General features: G+C 44.0%; 1 protein-coding gene across 10 annotated transcripts in view; it reads left to right on the top strand.

Annotated features, from left to right (window-relative positions):
- Dguok (deoxyguanosine kinase) overlaps positions 1-20,336 on the top strand; it is a 50,404-nt gene that overhangs the window by 22,137 nt on the left and 7,931 nt on the right. For 2 of the 10 annotated variants that reach the window (XM_029555986.1, XM_029555987.1), the window contains 4 exons: positions 1,449-1,636; positions 6,150-6,297; positions 11,596-11,711; positions 12,356-12,625. In XM_029555986.1, the coding sequence (XP_029411846.1) occupies positions 1,449-1,636; positions 6,150-6,297; positions 11,596-11,711; positions 12,356-12,605 (702 nt within the window). In that variant the 3' untranslated portion in view covers positions 12,606-12,625. The other 8 variants (XR_003847024.1, XR_607960.3, XM_008852859.3 and 5 more) reach the window with 8 other exon arrangements.

Raw genomic sequence — 20,336 nt, 5'->3', positions numbered from 1 at the left:
TACATGCAGGCAATACACGCATTTATGTGTATGCGTGTATTGCCTGCATGTAGGTAAGTGCACCTGTGTCGTGCAATGCCCACGGAGGACAGAAGAAGGTGTTGGATCCCCTGGAACTAGAGTTGAATGGTTAGCTGCCATGTGGGTGACGGGAATTGAACCCATGTTCTCTGCAATTGCAGCCAGTGCTCTTAACCACTGAGCCATCTCTCTAGCCCCTCATTCTTCTCATTCTTACATGGTAGTCAATTTCCTCCCAGCCCAAATGCTGTTTCCTTAATCCCCATTTCCATCTGTGAAGATTTGACTCATCATTTATTTCCTAGCTTAATGTTATTTTTTGCCAGAAACTTCTTTCAATTCTTTACCCCATACATGATTGAACATTTCTCACATGTTCAGCTTTATATTCTAGCTCTTTATATATCAGCCATCCTCTTTTATTCATATTGTGATCTCCTTGAGTTCAGTCACCACATCTTGTTCACCATTATAGGAGAGGTTTTAAAATGAAGAGGTTAAGGGAAGCATGGTCTGAGCCCCATTCTTCACTTAATTCCCTATGAGACCTTACACAAATTAGTCTCTGAGTGGACCTTCCTCTCAGTTACCATCTCATGAAGCTGCTCTGAAGATTAGATGAAATAGCAACATGGTGAAGGTTGAAATGCATGTTACTTATTTTTACATCCTTTATAGCACCTTGCTCCTATAGTGCCTCATCCACACAAACTTTTTCTTAACAGCGATTGCATGAGTAAATGCAGATCCACTTTGCTCAAAATTCACTTTTGCATTGAACCAGAAAATAATCCAGGGCTCCTATATATCCTGTGTTCATACCTGTACATCCGGAATCAGTGAAAGTATTCAAATTGCATTTAGTAGTATAGTGCTTGGAATAGAGAAGGATAAGTGTTTGTCTGAACAAAGTATGACCCCTCTATGAAAGATGCAGAATTCTATTTGTATGACCCATTGATGGTTTAGATTCTCAAATAAAGCAATTGTCTTCTTACTTGCCTTGAAGTTTCAGGAAGAAATAACCACAGATGGAATCTGATATTTAAGTTAGAAGGATTTCATTCAAAGTAGAATTTTAGGTGACTGTTGGTTGTTATCTTACTCTAGACAGACTCTCCAAGTCCAACATTCAGGGCATGTGTGAATTCTATATGCAAGTTTTGCTCTGCTCTTCTCTGTTACATTGAATGTGGCATGTCAGCTCCCTCTGTCACATTCTTGTCACACAAGGTAGGGCAGTCTCCTCTCTAATTACATAGTTTCAACTGCACTGGAGGATCTCACTATGTTCTTTTAGTGGAAGGAAATGTCTGTGATTATTTCTCATTAGGTATTGAACTTCCGGCGGGGGGGCGGGGGGGCAAAGGGTGAGGTGTATATGAATAATACTCCTTGGAAATTCTCCGTTTTTATGTTTGCTGTAGGCTGACACTACCCAGAGTCTTGGAAATTTGCTGGACATGATGTACCGGGAACCAGCGAGATGGTCCTACACGTTCCAGACATTTTCCTTTCTGAGCCGCCTGAAAGTACAGCTGGAGCCCTTCCCTGAGAGACTCTTACAGGCAGAGAAGCCTGTACAGATCCTTGAGAGGTCTGTATATAGTGACAGGTAAGACACCAAACACCCTGTCAAACACACACCCCATGCTCATTTTGGCATAATCTTTCCTTGTATAGGCCCTGCACTAGGTTCACTAGTCATTGAAAACTCTACTCTGAAAACTTGTTGTGCCAGCTGTGGTGGTGCTCGCCTTTAATACCTGCACTCGGGAAGCAGAGGCAGGTAGATCTCTCTGAGTTCAAAGCCAGCCTAGTCTATATGGTGAGTTCCAGGCCAACAAGGGCTATACAGCAACACCCTGTCTCAAAAACAAAACAAAGTGTCTTTTTTGTGTATATGTATATATACATATGCACATGTATGCACATGCATGTGGTGGCCAGAGGACAACCTTGATTGTCATTCCTTAGGTACCATAACAACTTTTTTTTTAAAATAGTGTCTCTCACTAGTATGGAACCGACCAAATAGGCTAGGCCAGTGGCCAGTGAGCCGCAGGGATCCACCTTTCTCTTCCTTCCAAGTGTTGGGATTACAAACCTGGTTTTTTAATGTGATTTTGGGTATTGAATTCAGGTCCTTGTACTTGCAAACTAAGGACTTTACCAATAAACTTCCCCAACCCTGAAAGTCTGTATACTCTTTAAAGACAACTCTACACAAATGTGTCCAAAGTTATAACTCTACTGAATTATCATATGTGTCAAGAAAGGAGATTCTGATTTTCCTACTTTGACTACAGTTTCCCACAGTGCCACTGACTATCCTCTCCTTCTTTATTTTCCAGTAGAGAGGCAAGGTGGTTACTGCTTGCTGTAATTATTACATGGTAGAAAGTGGAAGACACAGAATAGCCATGTGGGTTCTGGGATTCAAACCCAGGTCTTCTGCAAGAACAACCAGTGTTCTTAACCACTGAGCCATCTCTCCAGTGCAAAATTTGTGTTCTTAAAACAGTGCAAGTAATCTATTCATCCTTTTTTATTCTTCAAGAAAGGATATTGAGACAGAAACAACACATTTGAAATTGACTTCTATCTTCAATTCAGCCTTTTCTGATCATCTTACGTAACAGAGCTTACTGCTGGCCAGTGTCTGCCTACCTTGTACCCATGTGACTTCATGGGAAAGGCCATCATCCACCTAAAGGAGCACGCTGTGAAGTCCTTTCAGTGAGGTCTAGCAGCTGGTCTGGGAAATGAGTCCATCTGTTCCAGGAAAGCTAGTTCATGCAGGCCCTGGATTATGGGCCGCTACAGAGACCATGCTATGGGATTAGGCCATCTACAGGAAGGGCACAGTGTGGCTTGATCTAGATGCTGCTTTGAATTTGAAGGCTGCAAATGACTTTTGTGGAAGAAATAGTGCTTTCAAGTAAAATAATGTCTTGAGATCAACTGATTTATCAGTATTGAAAATACTGCATTTTCATTGTCCCCACCGCTGGAGACACTTAGTTACCCATTTAATCCCAAATTAAGTAAACTAGTTCTAGCTCTTACTACTCCCATGAAGCCTCCTAGAATTTAAAAATAAAGGTTCATGCCAGGCGTGGTGGTGCATGCCCTTAATCCTAGCACTCGGGAGGCAGAGGCAGGTGGGTCTCTGTAAGTTCAAGGCCAGCCTGGTCTACATAGTGAGTTCCTGGATAGCTGGTGCTACAGGGAGACCCTGCCTCAAAAAGACCAAAAAAAAGTAAAGGTTCATTTGTAAATGACATGTGATTGTTCAGATCCACCTCAGAATCCCATTAAAAACATGGAAGAAGCACTGCAGGCCATACATTCCTCCTTCCTTTCAGGCCCGAAGAAGAGTCTGCTCTTGAGGTAGCTGGGCTTTGGGTTTTAGTTCATTTTCCACTGTAGGTGTGCCACTGCCTGTCTTCCTTTCCCAAGCCATGTTTCTCAGGCTGGGAAGTTGAACCTACATAAAACTACCTGGGCTGTTCGGAAGTATTCCCAGTTGATCTTTTTGAGTTCTAGCCTCTTTTATGGTTAGACACGTGAGAGACTTCTCAAAGGAAAATTAACAGTGAAGTGCTTATTGGTTACAGATGCTTTGATTTCATTGCTTGTTTTTGAAACAGGATGGCCTTATAGCCCTGACTTGCCCAGAACTTACTGTGTAGACCAGGCTGGCGTCAAACTCATGAGTGATCCTCCCGAGTGCTAGGATTACAGGCATGTGCCACCATGCCTGGCAGAAGTGCTTTGTTAAGGAGCTATCCAGAATTTGACATTTCCTTGTAAAGGAATAGGGAGTATTATACTGTGAGCAGTTACAATATTGTAGATGATTTAACCTAAGAGGGCATTTTGAGTCCAAAAGGATAGCCTGTTATAAATTCTAATCTTAAGAGTATTCAAACTCTCCCATTCTTGTGATAGGTGTTCTGAAAGGAAGTGGATTGCAGAGAAGATATCCAACACTTTTCTGATTGAGTTAAAGGAAATACTAGTGTGGTTTTAAAACAGAGCTCTGAACTGCTAGGTCCTCAACCCTGTTCCATCTGCAACTCTTACACTCCCCTACCCCATCCCCACTCCACTCCATGTTCAGCCCCCTCCCATTTTGCCCCTCTTCCTGCCCATCACCACCAGCTTTGGAGAAATAAGGGAAGTACTTACCCACAGGAGAGGGGCAAAGGTCCTTCTGTAGGGTTGTTAAGTTTCTTTCTGGGTTTTTTTTGTTTGTTTTAGATAGCATCTCACTATGTAGCCCCAGCTGGCCTGGAACTTGCCATTTGGATGTAGACCAGGTTAGCTGGTTAGCCTTGAACTCAGAGAGATCCACCTGCTTCTGCCTTTGCTTTCCAAGTGCTAGAATTAAAGGCATGTGCCCCACTCCTGGCCGGTTATTAACTTGTATTTGTAAGATCCAGCCTTTCATCTTCTAGTTGTCTATGGAGAAACTGGCAGCAGTTTCCAGAACTTGAGTCACAAAAGTCACCTTCTTGTTCCCTTTAGCTAACCTGTATCTAAAACATTCTAGACTAGACAAGTTTGCTTTTAGAGTTTGAATATTAACTTCTTTGTAGCCCAGGAAATGCAGTCATAACTGAGATGTGTTGAATACCATGTGGCAGTCACCCTTCTGAGCACTTCATGAGTGAGAAACGAGTCATCACAGCAGTGGGCGGAGAGTTAGTGGTTTATGAAAGCTGCAGCTGGAATCAGATCCTCAGTTACTCTGAATGCTCCTCTCTAAGGGTGACACATCCTTACAGTTTGTGCTTCCCTAAGTTATTCACACACAGGATTCTGAATTTCATTTTCCCAGAAGTGGCCAGTTGCTGAGCATTGCCTTAGAAACTAGAGTTCATTGTTGAGGATGTACATTGTGTTTTGTATCAGATGCCTAAGCCTTGAAAGCAAAATTGACTCTTCTGAAGCCACAGTTTCTGTTCAGCTCTGATTTCCTAATTTACCAGATCCTCCTTTTGTTATGGAAGTAAGCAGAGGGAAGTTAGATTTTTCAGCTTTCTCAGTATTTTATCTGACTTAGAAACTCAGCAGAGAAAGTAAGACTCCTATGTGCTCTGGAGGAGAGACTGCTTTGTTGGTAATACTGAAGTCAGTCAGAAACGGATTTCCTGCTCCATAGCTGACACCACAGAAAGAAGACTCCCTCCACTTCTCAACTAGACAAGATGGCTCAGCTTCTGGACACTCAGAAACCCTTAGTCCTGAATGATACGCAGAGGGTGGATATAGCCTGCATTCACTTGGGTGTGTTTGGAGCCTTGTTATAGTCTCCAAAGTTCAGGTTTCCACACACACAACTGCTGTGTGTTCTGACGGGCTTCCTCTTCTACAGTTCTTTCCTTGCAGTGAGTTACTCCATTTGGGAACTAAAGTGTGGGCCTCTGTGTCCAGGTGCTCTTTGTCATCACAGTGCTGAGCAGTACAGGAGCTATAGACTAAGAATTCAAATTTCTGGGGTTCAGTGCTTAAGACTGCTTGCTGTTTTTGTAGAGGACCCGAGTTCCATTCACAGCACCCACATTAGATGGTTCATAAAGTGATTATAACTAGCTCCAGGGGATATAGCGCCCACCTCTGTAGGCACCAGCACGCATATATACAAACCTACACACACACACACACACACACACACACACACACACACAAACATAATAAAAATAAACCTTAAAAAGAATTCAAATTGGGGCTGGAGAGATGGCTCAGCGGTTAAGATCACTGACTGATCTTGCAGAGACCTGGGTTCAATTCCCAGCACCCACATGGTGGCTACGAACCATCCTTTAACTCCAGTTCCAGGGGAATCCAAAGCCCTCTTCTGACCTCCATGGCATTGCATGACACAGGTGCACTCACATACATGCAGGCAACACACTCATACACATAAAATTAAAATAATAAATATTTTTTAAAAAGAATTCAAATTACCTAAGGGCTGATGAGGAGGCAGAAGGGTTACAAGGTTTGGATGGACATTGAATAAGTTGGCTATTGATTTTTCTGCTTCTCTCTCTCCTCTGACTTTCATCCCATTCCCATTCTTAATCCACCCCACCCACCCACTCAACATTTTCAACCAGGTATATCTTTGCAAAGAATCTCTTTGAAAATGGTTCCCTCAGTGACATCGAGTGGCACATCTATCAGGACTGGCACTCTTTTTTCCTGCAGGCGTTTGCCAGCCGGCTTTCATTACATGGCTTCATCTACCTCCAGGCTTCTCCCCAGGTAACTCTGAACATAAAGCCTTAGATGTTAGAGCTGCATGAAACCTAAGAGGTTTTCTGGTTGGAGAAGTTAGGCTGTGAGTATCACCTAGCAGATAGTGGTGGGTGGACACTGCTGCTCTAGCATTGAGCACCAATTTCGCGCAGGCAGCAGTATGCACATGCAGTTGACTCTGCATTCAAGGGGCCCTCGTGTTGGAGCAACAAGCCAGAACAAATTGGGCATTGTTTCTACAGCTCCAGGTTTGCGCATCAGACACTTAGAATTGCAGCTTCCCGCCTCAGTGATTCCTTCCCCTGTCAGGTCATCTGAGGCAGCAGTGGTCACCTTTGTTTTCTGACTAGGATGTAGGGAAGCATGGAAGGGTTTCCTAACCTCCTCCTGGTATTACCAACTCATAGCCCCTTTTTAGACCTTGAAGAGGCCCCCAATAAGTCCGGCTAGATTGCAGAAGTACGTGTTCTGGCTCTCCAACTTGGCACATAGGATGATGTCATGACAGGAGTCCTCTGGAGACAGCTTTGGCCCTTGGCTTCTGATGACTGACAGTGACCTTGGCTAGCACTTGGCAAACTTTCTACTGAAGGAGGCTTTGTCTGAAAGTAGATCTCTCCAAAGACTGTGGGGCAGGATTCAAAGTCAAAGCAAACCTTTTCAGAGATACACTGCTGTCAGCTTTTGAGCAATACTTTACAGGTACAGTCAGATGCCAGGAATACCTATCGTTGCAGAAAGCAGGCCAGCTGTCCTCAGTCTGGAGCCCATGGTTTTCAGAGGTGGAGCTGAGCTCTTGGACAGAAGGGAGCCTGAGGGCAGACTGAGCAAAGTTAGAGAACAAGTGGGACAGTTCTTGTCACCTCACCTTGCACAGGCCCCAGGAGAGAACTGGAAGGAAGGACCTCACCTCAGGAAGGGACAGTTGTTGCTGTTGTTGTTGTTATGTGTCTTTGATGTGTGTGTGTGTGTGTGTGCGCGCGTGCGCGCACACACAGGTATACACATGCCACAGTGTATATGAAGCTCAGTACACAGGAATACACATGCCACAGTGTGTATGAAGCTCAGAGGATAACTTTATGGAATCAGTTCTCTTCCTTCTACCTTTACATGGATTCCAGGGATCAAACCCAGGTCACCAGGCTTACATAGCAGGCATCTTTACCCACTGAGCTATCTCACTAGTCACATTAAGGCATCTTGGAAACTGGAGTTTCTAGATTGTGACACAGAAGCTAGATTGTGGGAGTAAGAGATTCTAAATGGTGCCTCAGGTTTAGAATAAAATTGAACTAGAGGTTCAGTGAGGCCTGAGGACTGAGAAGAACCTTCTGTGCAGAGACCCAGGCTGAAATCAAGTTGTTGACTACCTGGGTCACATTTTCATGACTGCTTCAGTAGGCTTCATTGCTTTGGAGAAAACTTAGAAGAGTCAAATTATGATGGTAAGTAGCTTTAAAAGTAGAGAATAGATTGAGAAAGCGGGGAAAGAGGAGTCCATTCCGAAGAGGACAGTATGAAGTGGTTGAGGCCAGGGACACAGAGAGGTTCTCCAGGGGTCAGGTGAGAAGTTGAACAGACTGGAGATATAGGTAGAGTTAGAGGAGATAACAGATTTCCCATAGTCTTGAGAAAGCTGGGCTGAAAGAAGGTTGAAGGTGAAGAGAGACAGAACAGCAGCACTGGCAGCTCAGTGCCATGACAACACTGCTGGGAGGATCAGAGGAGCCGTGGGCTGACCCAGTCCTTGGAGTAAAACAGGGCTGCCTGCCTTCTTGTTTCTGGTCTGTGAAGGTTGAATGCAGACCCTGGGACCCGTAAAGAAAGCCGGCAGGTCTCCTCACCTCCCTTCTTAATGCGCTTGAGGGACCTGTGTGAAGGTGATTATGGCGATTATCAGTAGGCTGGCTTTTCCTTTTGGAGAGGCAAATTGAAGTATTTTGTCTCACATAGAATGAGGAGACTTGAATAATTACTACAGCTTAATGGGAGAAAAAACAAAAAAGCATGTATTTTGAATTTAAATCAAAATTTTAGTGTTGTTTCAGTGGATTAGTTACAGGAACCTAGGAATGCCCATATTGTTCTTTGGCCTCTTCTGTGGGATTCAGAGATACACTACATTCAAAGGAAGAACAAGACAGATGTTGATATATCTCTTTAAAAGGGGGTGCCAGTACCCAGTACTCCATCACAGAGTCCTGGGAAATACTGGCATCAAAGCATGTGAGATAGACCTCAGCAGGGCCTTCAGCTCTTGCCTACCTGTTGTCCCCTAAATTCCAGAAAGCCAAAAGCTGGCAATTTAGGAAAAAAATCAGAAGAGAAGTAACTAGACCTTTGTTCCCCCACCCCTCAGAAGAACAGAGTATAGTTGTTGTGTGCCTCGGGGAGCCCAGCTGTGCCTGGGGCTGCATGGTAACAAGTGCCACCCTGGGCTTGAGGCTTGAACGGCAATATGCAGACCCCAGAAGTCAGCCCATCAGGCTCAGGACCAGGGGTCCCTGCCTTGCCACTTTCACTGACACCATCTTCACTTCTCACCCAGGTGTCTTCCCTGTAGGACTGAAACAAAGTGGGGCCAGGCAAGACTGTTCCACTGGGTCTTTTATTTTAGAAGAATTCATTAATAACCATGTCAGTAAAGGAAGAATTATGCCAGATGCTCAAAATAAGACTACGTAGACTTTAGGGAGAAGAAAAGTTTACTATATTTAGAAAATTAATAATAAAAGGGGGAAATGTTAGCTGATTTTAATAGTCCAGGATGGCATCAGTGTTTATCTGCATTCAATGCATGAATAATTAGAAATATCTTTTGTAAGAATTGTTCTGTCCTTGTATGTACTTGAAAACATGGTTATATGTTTTTTTTTTTTTAACTATTCGTTGACTCCAATTCTCTCAGAGAGGACAGTTAATTAGTTTTGCTGCATTTAGAAATTCTAAAGCTGCCTGCTTGTCAGAATGTGAGCTGGTTACTTCTGAGGAGGTGGGTACTAAGAAGAGCTCACACCTTTGCTATTAATCCTGATACTTGGAGTTGAGTCCACAGATATGCATGCACACAGGCAGACTGCACTGGTATACACAGCAGTCTTTGTAGTAGCCAAGTAGTGGAGATAGCCCTAGTGCTCATCAGAGGCGACTTGTTGAATGTATTCTATGTTCCAATCAAACAGCTGAAACTATAAAAAGAATGAGAAACTTCTTTCTGTACCAGTTGGTTTTCGTTTGCTTTTGGTTGCTACTGCTGTTTTGTGACAAGGCTCATTCTGTAGCCCAACCTGACCTGGAACTCACAGTGTAGCCCAGGGTAGACTCAAACTAGCAGCATTCCTCCTATCTCAGCTTTTCAGTGCTGGATTTTCAGGCATGAACCATACCCAGCTATCTAAGACATACTATTAAGTAAATCAAAAAACAAGTGCAGAGTGTAGAATGGGACATCTTTTACATACATTTTCAAAAGATGGGTAAAGAATGTATATCTACATAAGCTGTTGCTGAAAGTCTAGTTACTAATCACATTGGTTATGAATGAGGAGAACTGGGTAGCTAAAGTCAGGAGTAGACTGAAAAAACTGGGCTGTAGCATTCCAGGTCTACCTGAACGAACAAGACTTGCAAAAAAGAAAGAAAAGGGGTCTTTAAAAAGCACCCATATTGCAGTTAACAGTTGTCCATAACTCCAGTTCCAGGGGATCTGATGGCCTCCTCTGTCCTCTGTGGGCATTGCACGACACAGGTGCACTTACCTACATACAGGCATAAAACTCATACACATAAAATAAAAATAATAAATAAATTTAAAAAGATACGTGGCTTAATTTCCTTAAGGGAGAAGTAAGACAAGAGGGAAAATCCTAAGTCAGTGGGTTGATCCATCTCTAGGGCAGGTGACATTGAATAATGAAACGTTTGGCCAGGCAGAAAGAGGACCAAGGGTAGTTCAGGCAAAACAAACATTTGGAGCAGAGGTTTTGAGGTGTGAAGGAGCTTGGACTTGTCTCACAGGAAAGAGGTCAAATATGGCTGAAGCAGTGAGCAAGCAAAGAGCTAAGGAAGTTGAAGACAAGCAGGAGAGGTGGCCTTGTGTGCCCGGTGAAGAAAGAGACAGTTTGCAGAGCCGGTGAAGAAAGAGACAGTTTGCAGAGCCATAGAACTTCAGACCTGCAGATGGAAGCAGACTAGAGTTCTGCAGAGGAGCAGGGGGAAGGGAGCTAGTGTCAAGATGCACGTTTTGTTTAGTTTTAACTTGTTTTACCTTTGACTATGCAAATGTAATCTACTCTGAGTGAGTGCTTGTATAATATGAAAGAGGTATTTCAGATTACTTACCATTTCATAAGTAGAATGGCACCTCAGGCATGTGGAATATGCCTCTAATCCTAGTACCTGAGAGGCTGAAAGGGAGAACTTTTAGGAAGATCATACTTCCTTAAAGCCTTTGGTCACAACTGTAGCCAGTAAAGAACCTATGAAGTAAAGTGTTGTTTTGTTTGGACTTTTTGAGGCAGGGTCTCCCTGTAGCTCTAGCTGGCCTGGAACTCACTATGTAGACCATGCTGGCCTTGAACTCAGAGATCTGCCTGCCTTTGCCTCTGCCTCCCAAGTGCTGGAGTACTGGGACTAAAGGCATGCACCACCACGCCTGGTGAAGTAAAGTATTTTAAACAGGGACACAGATGCCATTAATTGGCGTGCCAAAGAATTCTGGAGTGAGGGACAAGCTGGAAGTAGAGAATAGCTCTTGCCAGTATCTAACCTGGTGTGCCTCACCACAGAGCATCCTCACAGAGCTACCTATGGGTAGATGAGGACCAGGAACAGGCAGCCCACTGAGATTACAGGGCAAGCACATGACACTGGCTGATTGACTCCTGCACCTTCTCCCTCCAAGGCCTGTGCTCTCTTCTTGTTACTTCTTCACCTCCAGGAGGCAAAGGGGCAGAGGACTTTGCAGTAGTCTGTATGAGAGGCCATGAGCGCCAAGGCAGAGGTGAGAGAAGCAAGGACAGAGGCAGCTGGAGAGAGCAAAGAGAGTTTCCTGACTCCTTGATGTGGTTGGGTGGAAGAGAAAGAGGGTAATCCCAGCTCAGCTGTCTGGGTGGATGGTATTTGCCACTAATGACTCAGGATACTCAAGAGAAGAACAGTCTGAGGTCGAGATGGAGAAAATGGTACCCGTGAATAAGAGAACAAGGTACAAGGTCACAACTTGTACCTGAGGTAGCATACAGACTGTGGCTCCCATGGACCTGTAGGATTGCAGTGTAACAGCAAGGTGGTATCTTTTAGATTTGTTTGAAGAGACTGTACCAGAGAGCCAGAGAGGAAGAGAAAGGCATTGAGCTGGCCTATCTGCAACAGCTACATGGTCAGCACGAAGACTGGTTTATTCACAAGACAACCAAGTAAGTACAGAAGAGCAAGACAGGCCTGCTTCTTACAGCCATGCTGAGCTAAACATTGCCAAGGAAGTAGATGGAAATGCCCAGCATCTACCAACCAGAAACATCATAGTGAATAAAATCCACTCATCCTAAGGGGCTCTTGTTAGATTCTGTCTGCTCTCACTCGCTCCCTCCCTCCTTCCTTTCCTTTCTTTTCCCTAGGTTGAACCTCATGATTGATGCTGGTCATAGTTGCTTCAGAATGAAAGGCTAAAATGTTTTAGAAAAATGTCCACTTTAATTGACATTCCTGGTTTCCACCTTCCTTCCTTCAGGCTCGGTGTTACTCACTTAAAATATTTGGAGTGTTAACCTCAGTATCAGTCTCAAGACTAGAGAAAATTCTCAGACTTCCGATTTTTTTTTTTTTTTTTTTTTGGTCTTTTTGAGACAGGGTCTCCCTGTAGCCCCAGCTGTCCTGAAACTCACTACATAGACCAGGCTGGCCTTGAACTCACAGAGATCCGCCTGCCTCTGCATCCGAGTTCTGGGCACTCGGCTTGAATTCTTTTTTTTAAATGTTATTTGCAGGCAGTGCTGTCAGAAGCCACATGAATTGAGATCTAGGGGGTGACACTGGGCTCAAGTTTCATTCTTGCCTACAGGCTCCACTGCGAGACTCTGCAGCACACACCTGTGCTGGTGCTGGATGTCAATGGTGATTTCTCTGAAGAAGACACCAAACAAGAGGAGCTCATGAGAAAGGTGGACAAGAGTTTGGCTCTCCTGGTGCTTCAGTTGCTGTACCTGAGTCTTAGTTTCTGCTTCAGAGCGCTCTGTATTGGGTATTTGGCTTTGTACTCTAGCACATTTCACATTCTAGAGCACATAAGATTTTACACAAGTTACAAATAAAATGCCCACAGTACAGAGAATCTGGGTTAGCAGTTAATTGACTTGTAGCATATGCTGGCCAGCCGACTTCCTCCTCTAAGGTGTTGTACAGCAAGGGAAAGTAGATTGTGTTCCCAGCTCTGCCACACGGTGCTATCTGACCCTGGGAGCTCACTTTTCTTCTTCTCCAGGCCTGTTTCCCTCATAAACACTCATGGGACTGGATACACAGGAATTGAGGGTGAACTATTGAAAATGTGAAATTTAATGTTTTCTTCTCTTTCGTGCAGGTTAACAGCTTTGTAAGGAACCTGTAACCAGTAATTAAGCCACTCTAACTATGGTCTGGGCTCTCTTAACTTTCTGAAGCTAGAAAACATTGATCTTCTACCTACTTTTGGCAGCCCCATCCTCCCTGCCCCTCGAGCATCCTGACACTCAGGGTATGTTATCTTCAGACTATTGTTGGATTTTTGGGTTTTTTTTGTTGTTGTTTTATTTTATCTCAGGCACCTTAAAAATAAAACTGACTTCAGTTTCGTACTATTTTTCTAATCCAGTTGTTCATTTATCTGAGGCTGTATCTGTTGAAGCCTGCTCTCAATTCCCAATAGACAACAATTTTCACTTGAGAAGTTTTTAGCCTTTCTTTGCCATCCAGACTCTTCTGTGCTGTCCTGCCCTGAAGTGCCAGGGGAACTTTCCCAGAGTTCAACCAAGTGAAGCCCCCTGAATGATGAGGGGAAGGAAAGCAGTGAGTGGGTGCCCACTGTGCACCCCAGAATGAAGAAATGGAGTCCAAGCTCCAGGCAGCCCCTTTAGCCCTTCCTACCTGTGGTTCCTGGTTCAGAAGAGTAGGGGTAAGGGAGTTAGTTCCCAGTCCTAGAACTGAAGAGCTGACCTAGGAGAGAGGGAGAGGACATCAAGAGCTTCAAAACACAACATCTGACATTCAGCATTTGGCCATCCTGGTACTTTTCTTAACCTGAGAACCTTAACTAGTGAGTTTCAAACAACACTAAGAAGTGAAGCTCACAGCAGGAAAGAAGGAGTGTAACTTTGTGCTACTGCCTCAAGCTTTAAGGATAACTTATGGAAAGTAAAATCCATAGCTGCGTAGAAGTGAAATGATCCATTGCAAGAAGCCAAGGGCCCATGATTCACCACAAGTGGATTTCCTGCACCAGTCCCTTGGCAGTTTAACAGGTACACAGGGCACCGAATGAACTGGGACTTAGAATGTTCCAAGAGTCAGAAATCTTTGTGACTGTCCTTTATGCTTTGAGAAAATAAGTGTGAGATTAGTTAAATATATGAGGTTTGCAGAAAAATTCAGCAATTTTTTTAATCACACTTTTTTTTTTATATTTTATTTATTATTTTTATTTTATGTGTATGCATGTATTGCCTGCATGTAGGTAAGGGCACCTGTGTCGTGCAATGCCCCTGGAGGCCAGAAGAGGCTGTCGGACCCCCTGGGACTGGAGTTATGGACAGTTGCTAGCTGCCATGTGGGTGCTGGGATTCGAACCCAGGTCTTCTGCAAGAACAACTAACTAGTGTTCTTAACCGTTGAGCCATCTCTCCAGCCCCTTACCACATTTTTTTTAAAAATATATATATTTTTTAAATTTTATGTGTATGAGTGTATTACCTGCATGTGTGTAAATGCATCTGTGTTGTGCAATGGCCGAGGAGGTCAGAAGAAGGCATCAGATTTCCCTGGAACTGAAGTTAACAGATGGTTGTTAGCTGCCGTGTGGGTACTGGGAATTGAATCCAGGTCCTCTGTAAGAGTAGTCAGTGCTCAATGCTCTTAACCCCCTGAGCCATCTCTCCAGCCCCTTTAATCACACTTTTTAAAGATGTAGTGGCTGGAGAGATGGCTCAGCGAAAAATAATTGTAACAGCTTTACTGATGTGTATTTATATACTATACTAATTAATCCATTTAAATTATGCAGTTCAGAAGTTTTTAGTACAATCATAAGGTTGTATATCCAACACCAAATTCTAGAACATTTTATCACCCCACGAAGAAAGCCTATATCCTGTTTTCCCCTGAACTGTCCCCCACCTCCAGCCATAGGCTACTACCAGTCTACTTTTTGTCTCTATAGATTGACAGTCTTGACATTTTGTGTGAATGGAACAATCAATATGTCGTCCTCTGTGACATGCTTCTGTTATTTAGCATAATGTTTGCAGGGTTCATCCAGATTGTAGCATGCTAGGCACTCTTCCTTTTTGTGACTAAATAACGTTTTATGGCTGTGACACTGTTTATCCAGTCATTGGTATCTGTTGTTTTCATTATAGCCCCATGCCCATGGAGTTCTAGCACTCATCATACTTTTGATAGCCATTCCTCTGATGGCTAATGATGCTGAGAATCTTTGTAGTTCATAGTCATTTGTGTATCTTATTTGAAAAAAAAAAAAAATGTCTCTTCACATCCTTTGCCCTTTTTTCAGTTGAATTATTTAGCTTCTTATTGTGGAGTTATGAATTCTTCTTACATGGGGTAAAGTTTCTTATTAGAGAAATACGTGACTTAGAGTTACTTCTCCAATTTTGTTGTCTTTTCTGACTTTTTTTTAAAAAAGGTTTATTTTTAAATGTGTATGTGCATTTTTCCTGCATTTATGTAAATGCACCATGTGCATGCAGTGTTCTCAGAGGCCAGAAAAGGACAACAGATCCCCTGGAACTGGAGTTACATCCGGTTGTTAGCCACTATGAACATATTGGGAGCTGAACTCAGGTCCTCTGCAAGAGCAGCCAGTGCTGTTAACTGGTGAGCCATCTCTCCAGCCCTGTGATTTTATTTAATTTTAATTATGTGTATATATGTATGTCTTTGTGTAGGTATGTTCATGTGAGTGCAGTGCTCACCAAGGCCAGAAGAGAGTATTGGATCCCCTAGAGTTACAGGCACTTGTGAACCACCTGATGTGGATGCAGAGAACCAAACTTAGATCCTCTGAAAGAGCAACAAGTGCTCTTTAACTGCTGAGTCATCTTTCTGGTCCTGCCCCCCCCCCTCTTTTTTATGGTAAGGTCTGATGTAATCCAGGCTGACCTGTATAGCTGAGGATGGATGGCCTTGAACTTTGGATCTACTTGCCTTAGCCTGCTGAATGCTGACATTACTTTTTTTTTTTTTTTTTTTTTGGTCATTTTGAGACAGGGTCTCCCTGTAGCCCCAGCTGTCCTGGAACTCACTATGTAGACCAGGCTGGCCTTGAACTCACAGAGATCCACCTGCCTCTGCCTCCCTAGTGCTGGGATTAAAGGCGTGTGCCACTACGCCTGGTAACATTACATATTTTTATAGTTCCTATTGAAGCATAGGAGCCTTTCATTTTAATGAAGCCCACTTGGTTTTGTTTGGGGTTTTTTTTTGTTGTTATTTGGGTTTTTTGAAACAGGGTCTCTCTAGCCAAGCTGGCCTAGAACTTGCTGTGTAGACCAGGTTGGCCTTAATCCCACCTGCTTCTGCCTCCCAAGTGCTGGGCATACCCAGCTCCATTTGTTTGTTTTTGTCACTTTTTTTGCTTTTGTCCTTATGTCTAAAAGGACTGAGTAACCCAAGTTCACCAACGTTGACTCCTACAGCCTCTTATCCTTCTGATCCATGTCAAGTGCCTTTTTGTGTCAAAGGATAAGACCATTTTTGTTCTTTTGCATATGAGAATCCAGTTGTCCCAGCATCTAGGGAAGCCCCTTCCTTGCTCTGTTGAGTTGTCTCAGCCCCTTTGTTGAAAAACTGCCCCACTTGACCTTGGGCTGTGTTGCTGCTTCAGATTTTAGACAAGACCAGAGATGAAAATAGGGTGTTGGGTATGCTGGAAATTCAGCAGTTTTTAGTCATTAAGCTTGGAAGGTCCAACTATTTAATTCCCCCGTCTATTTCCAGGAGCCACTAAGGTAGAAATCTGCAGTAGACCAAGAAGAGGAATCCTAGTTCCTCACCCTCACCCCTTAACAAATTTTCCTGAGTGTTGGCCATTTAAGGTACCAAAGAGGCAGTAGTGAGTGATCAAAGCAGACATTGTCCTCTCTCAAGAGTGTGTCGTCTGCTGGACAAAGAAATGGACACCAAACAAAAAAATTGCCTATGTGATTGGCACTTCAGAAGAATAAGAGGTGTGCTGTGAAGGCTTATGACAAGAGGAGCCAGGACAGCCCCCCCCCCCCCCGGAAAGTGACAGCCATTCTGAAGACTGAATGTGGTAGAAAGTTCAGTTAAAGAAAAGTCATGCATGGCCCTTGTGAGAGAACGAAGCACAAAGCCAGATGCAGATTCTGTAGTTTAAGAAGATTCTCCACTCTGGCTTTTTCAGCATGAAGTCTTTTCCCATTTGGTTTTGTTTTTGTTTTGTATTTTTGAGACAGGGTCTCCCTGTAGCTATAGCTGGGCTGGATTCCCCATGGAGACCAAGCTGGCCTTGAACTCTCAGAGATCTGCCTGGCTTTTTTACCCCCATTTGTAAGCATTGCCTTTTAGAATGTGTTAAGTAGCAAGCTGGGCATGGTGGTGCATGCCTGTAATCCCAGCACTTAGGAGGTAGAGACTGGAGAATCAGGAGTTTGAGACCAACCTGGGCTATGTGAGATCATGTCTTTTGTAGATACATATATACACACATACATGCTCAGTACTGGGGACTCATACATAATGTGAATATCCTCTAAGAGCCTCCAACAGTCTAAGTAAAATAATTAGGCATCTTCTGAATTAGCAGCTGAGGTCATCTGTGGATGTAAACTGAGTAAGCAGTAATTTTGAAGCTTTAAGTATTGTGGGGTGGTCAGGATGGAGCCTTTAAATACAGGGATTAGGACCACAGGAAGGTAGACTGAAATACTGGGATGCCTTAGAGATCAGAAGAGGACCCTAGAGGTAGCAGGATGTGGTGGCCTGCTCCTCTGATCCTAGCACTTGGGAGGTAGAAGCAGGAGGATCTGAAGTTAAGATCCTCCTCAGCTTCATAGTGAGTTTGAGGCCAGCCTCAGGTACATGAGACCTTGTCTCAAAACAAAAAGGGTATAGGGTATTGTTAATAATAAAAGGGGGGTCTCTAGGAAATGAGAGGTGCACTGAGACTGAATATCTACTAAGCATTTTGCCTAAAATGGTCCCTACCCAGCACTCAGGGTAGGCCTGAGCTCTTCTCACTCTGGGTTTGGTTGGTCTCCCAGAGTCGGATTAGTTCATAAAAATAGCCGCATTTCTTTGCAGCTCATGCTGTGGTAAAACCTGCTGTTCTGGAACCTGGGTTTACAGCATCAGTCAAGGTTGTGAAAGTTCTCAGATGCCAGCTTTTATTGCTGGAAGGGAGAAGGAAATAGTTTCAAGTGAGATAGTCTGTTTGTTATATGCAAATGCTTTAGTGGCTCTGGGAAAATGAAGCAGGAAAACTGCACTTGAAGATACAAAGACTGTTCACCTGCCCTGCCCTTTCTAACCAGTGAGCTTTTCAACTCTGGCTCATTTCTCCTTGGGCCTTTTCCTTTCTTTGGGGATTTCTGCTCTCTTACCACTTTACACCCTTCTCCCCTTTCTGCCTACGGAGCTGACTCCCTTTTTCTCCCCTTGGTTGATCGAACTGCTGGTAACCCTTGGTCTGTCCCTTGTCTTTTCTCTCTGAGTGACCTTGTATTTGTTTTTTATGGCCACTATATCAAATTCTCTTAGCTACAGTGGCATGAAGCAGCAGAGTTCTCACCTTCCAGCTCTGTTGGTCAGAACTTGTACACAAGTCTTACTGCCTTAAACTGACATTAACAGGATAGCTTCCTGAAGGTTGTAGAGAAGTCCATTTCCTTGCCTCTTTTCTCTAAGGGTTGACCACATTCCTTGGCTTGTAGCCCCTTCTGCATTTTCAAATCCAGTAATGTTTTATTTCTGTCCACAATAGGAAGGTTTCTCTGCTTTTAAGTTAGGAGCCCACTGAGTAATCAGTCTTAACCTACATGACTCAAGGTCTGTAGCCTTAAAACATCTGTAAAATCCCCTTTGCTGTGTAAAGCAATATATCCACAGGTTCCAAGGCTTTTGATGTGGACATCTTTGGAGGTACATTCGGCCTTCTATGGATCTGGAACACAGTTTCAGAGGGGTAGGGATGTGGCTCAGTTGGTAGTGTTCACCTCCCTAGCGCCACATAAACCAGATGTAATAGTGCATACCTGTATGGCACACACCTGTAATCCCAGCACTTGAGAAGTGGAGGCAGGAGGATCAGAAGTTCAAGGTCATCCTCAGCTACATAGTAAGTACCAGGCCACCTTGGACTGCATGAACCCCTGTCTCAAAACAAAAAAAATAAACAACCCTTGGCTTTGCAGACGCCACTGTCCCCTGAAGCCGCTTGCTGTCAGCCATGGTCAGCCCCGCCCCCATTCTTCAACATTGTGGTTGACCGAAAGCTGTTTGCAGACAAAGTTCCAAAGACAACAGAAAACTTTTGTGGAGAGAAAGGATTTGGTTATAAGGGTTCCTTCTTTCACAGAATTATTCCAGGATTCATGTGCCAGGGTGGTGATGTCACACACCATGATGGCACTGGTGGCAAGTCAATCCAAGGGGAGAAATTCGAGGATGAGAACTTCATCCTGAAGCATACAGGTCCTGGTATCTTGTCCATAGCAAATGCTGGACCAAACACAAACGGTTCCCAGTTTTTCCTTTTTTTTTTTTTTTTACGGTCTATTTGAGACAGTCTCGCTGTAGCCCCACCTGACCTGGAACTCACTATGTAGACCAGACTGGCCTTGAACTCACAGAGATCCACCTGCCTTTGCCTCCCGAGTGCTGGGATTAAAGGCGTGCACCACCACGCCCGGCTGTTCCCAGTTTTTCATCAGCACTGCCAAGACTGAGTGGTTGGATGGCAAACACGTGGTCTTTGGGAGGGTGAAAGAAGGCATGAGCATTGTGGACGCCATGGAGCCCTTTGGGTCACGGAATGGCAAGACCAGCAAGATCACCATTTCTGACTGTGGACAGCTCTAATACTTTTCACTTGTATGCATCTTAACCACTAGACCATTCCTTCTGTAGCTCAAGAGAGCACCCTCCACCCCATCTGCTCGCAGTATCCCATAATCTTTGCTCTTGATGTCTCAGTGCAGTTCTTTGGGTTCCATATTCTCCTTACTCCCTTCCAAGTCTAGCCGGATTGCAGAGTTAAGTTTATGATTTTGAATAAAACTAAATAAGAAAAAAAAATATAGCCCTCATCCCCATTGTCATGGCTCCTACTTGGTAACATGGGCTGAAGGCCTTTTTAAAATCTTGGAAAGGGGTGCTGGAGAGATGGCTCAGTGGTTAAGAAAACAAGCTACTCTTCCAGAGGACTAACCTGGGTTCGATTCCCAGCACCCACATAGTGGCTAACTGCAATTCCAGGGGATCTGACGCCCTCTTCTGACTTCCATGGGCATTGCATGACATGGGCGAACTTACATACAAGAAAAACATGAAATAAAAATAATTGCCGGGCGTGGTGCCCTACTCTTCCAGAGGACTAACCTGGGTTCGATTCCCAGCACCCACATAGTGGCTAACTGCAATTCCAGGGGATCTGACGCCCTCTTCTGACTTCCATGGGCATTGCATGACATGGGCGAACTTACATACAAGAAAAACATGAAATAAAAATAATTGCCGGGCGTGGTGCCGTACGCCTTTAATCCCAGCACTTGGGAGGCAGAGGCAGGCGGATCTCTGTGAGTTCAAGGCCA

Source organism: Nannospalax galili, unplaced genomic scaffold (genome assembly GCF_000622305.1).
Source record: "Nannospalax galili isolate Female #2095 unplaced genomic scaffold, S.galili_v1.0 scaffold527, whole genome shotgun sequence".
Taxonomy (NCBI): domain Eukaryota; kingdom Metazoa; phylum Chordata; class Mammalia; order Rodentia; family Spalacidae; genus Nannospalax; species Nannospalax galili.
Note: the sequence above shows the minus strand (reverse complement) of the source record. Positions and strands in the feature narration are given on the sequence as shown.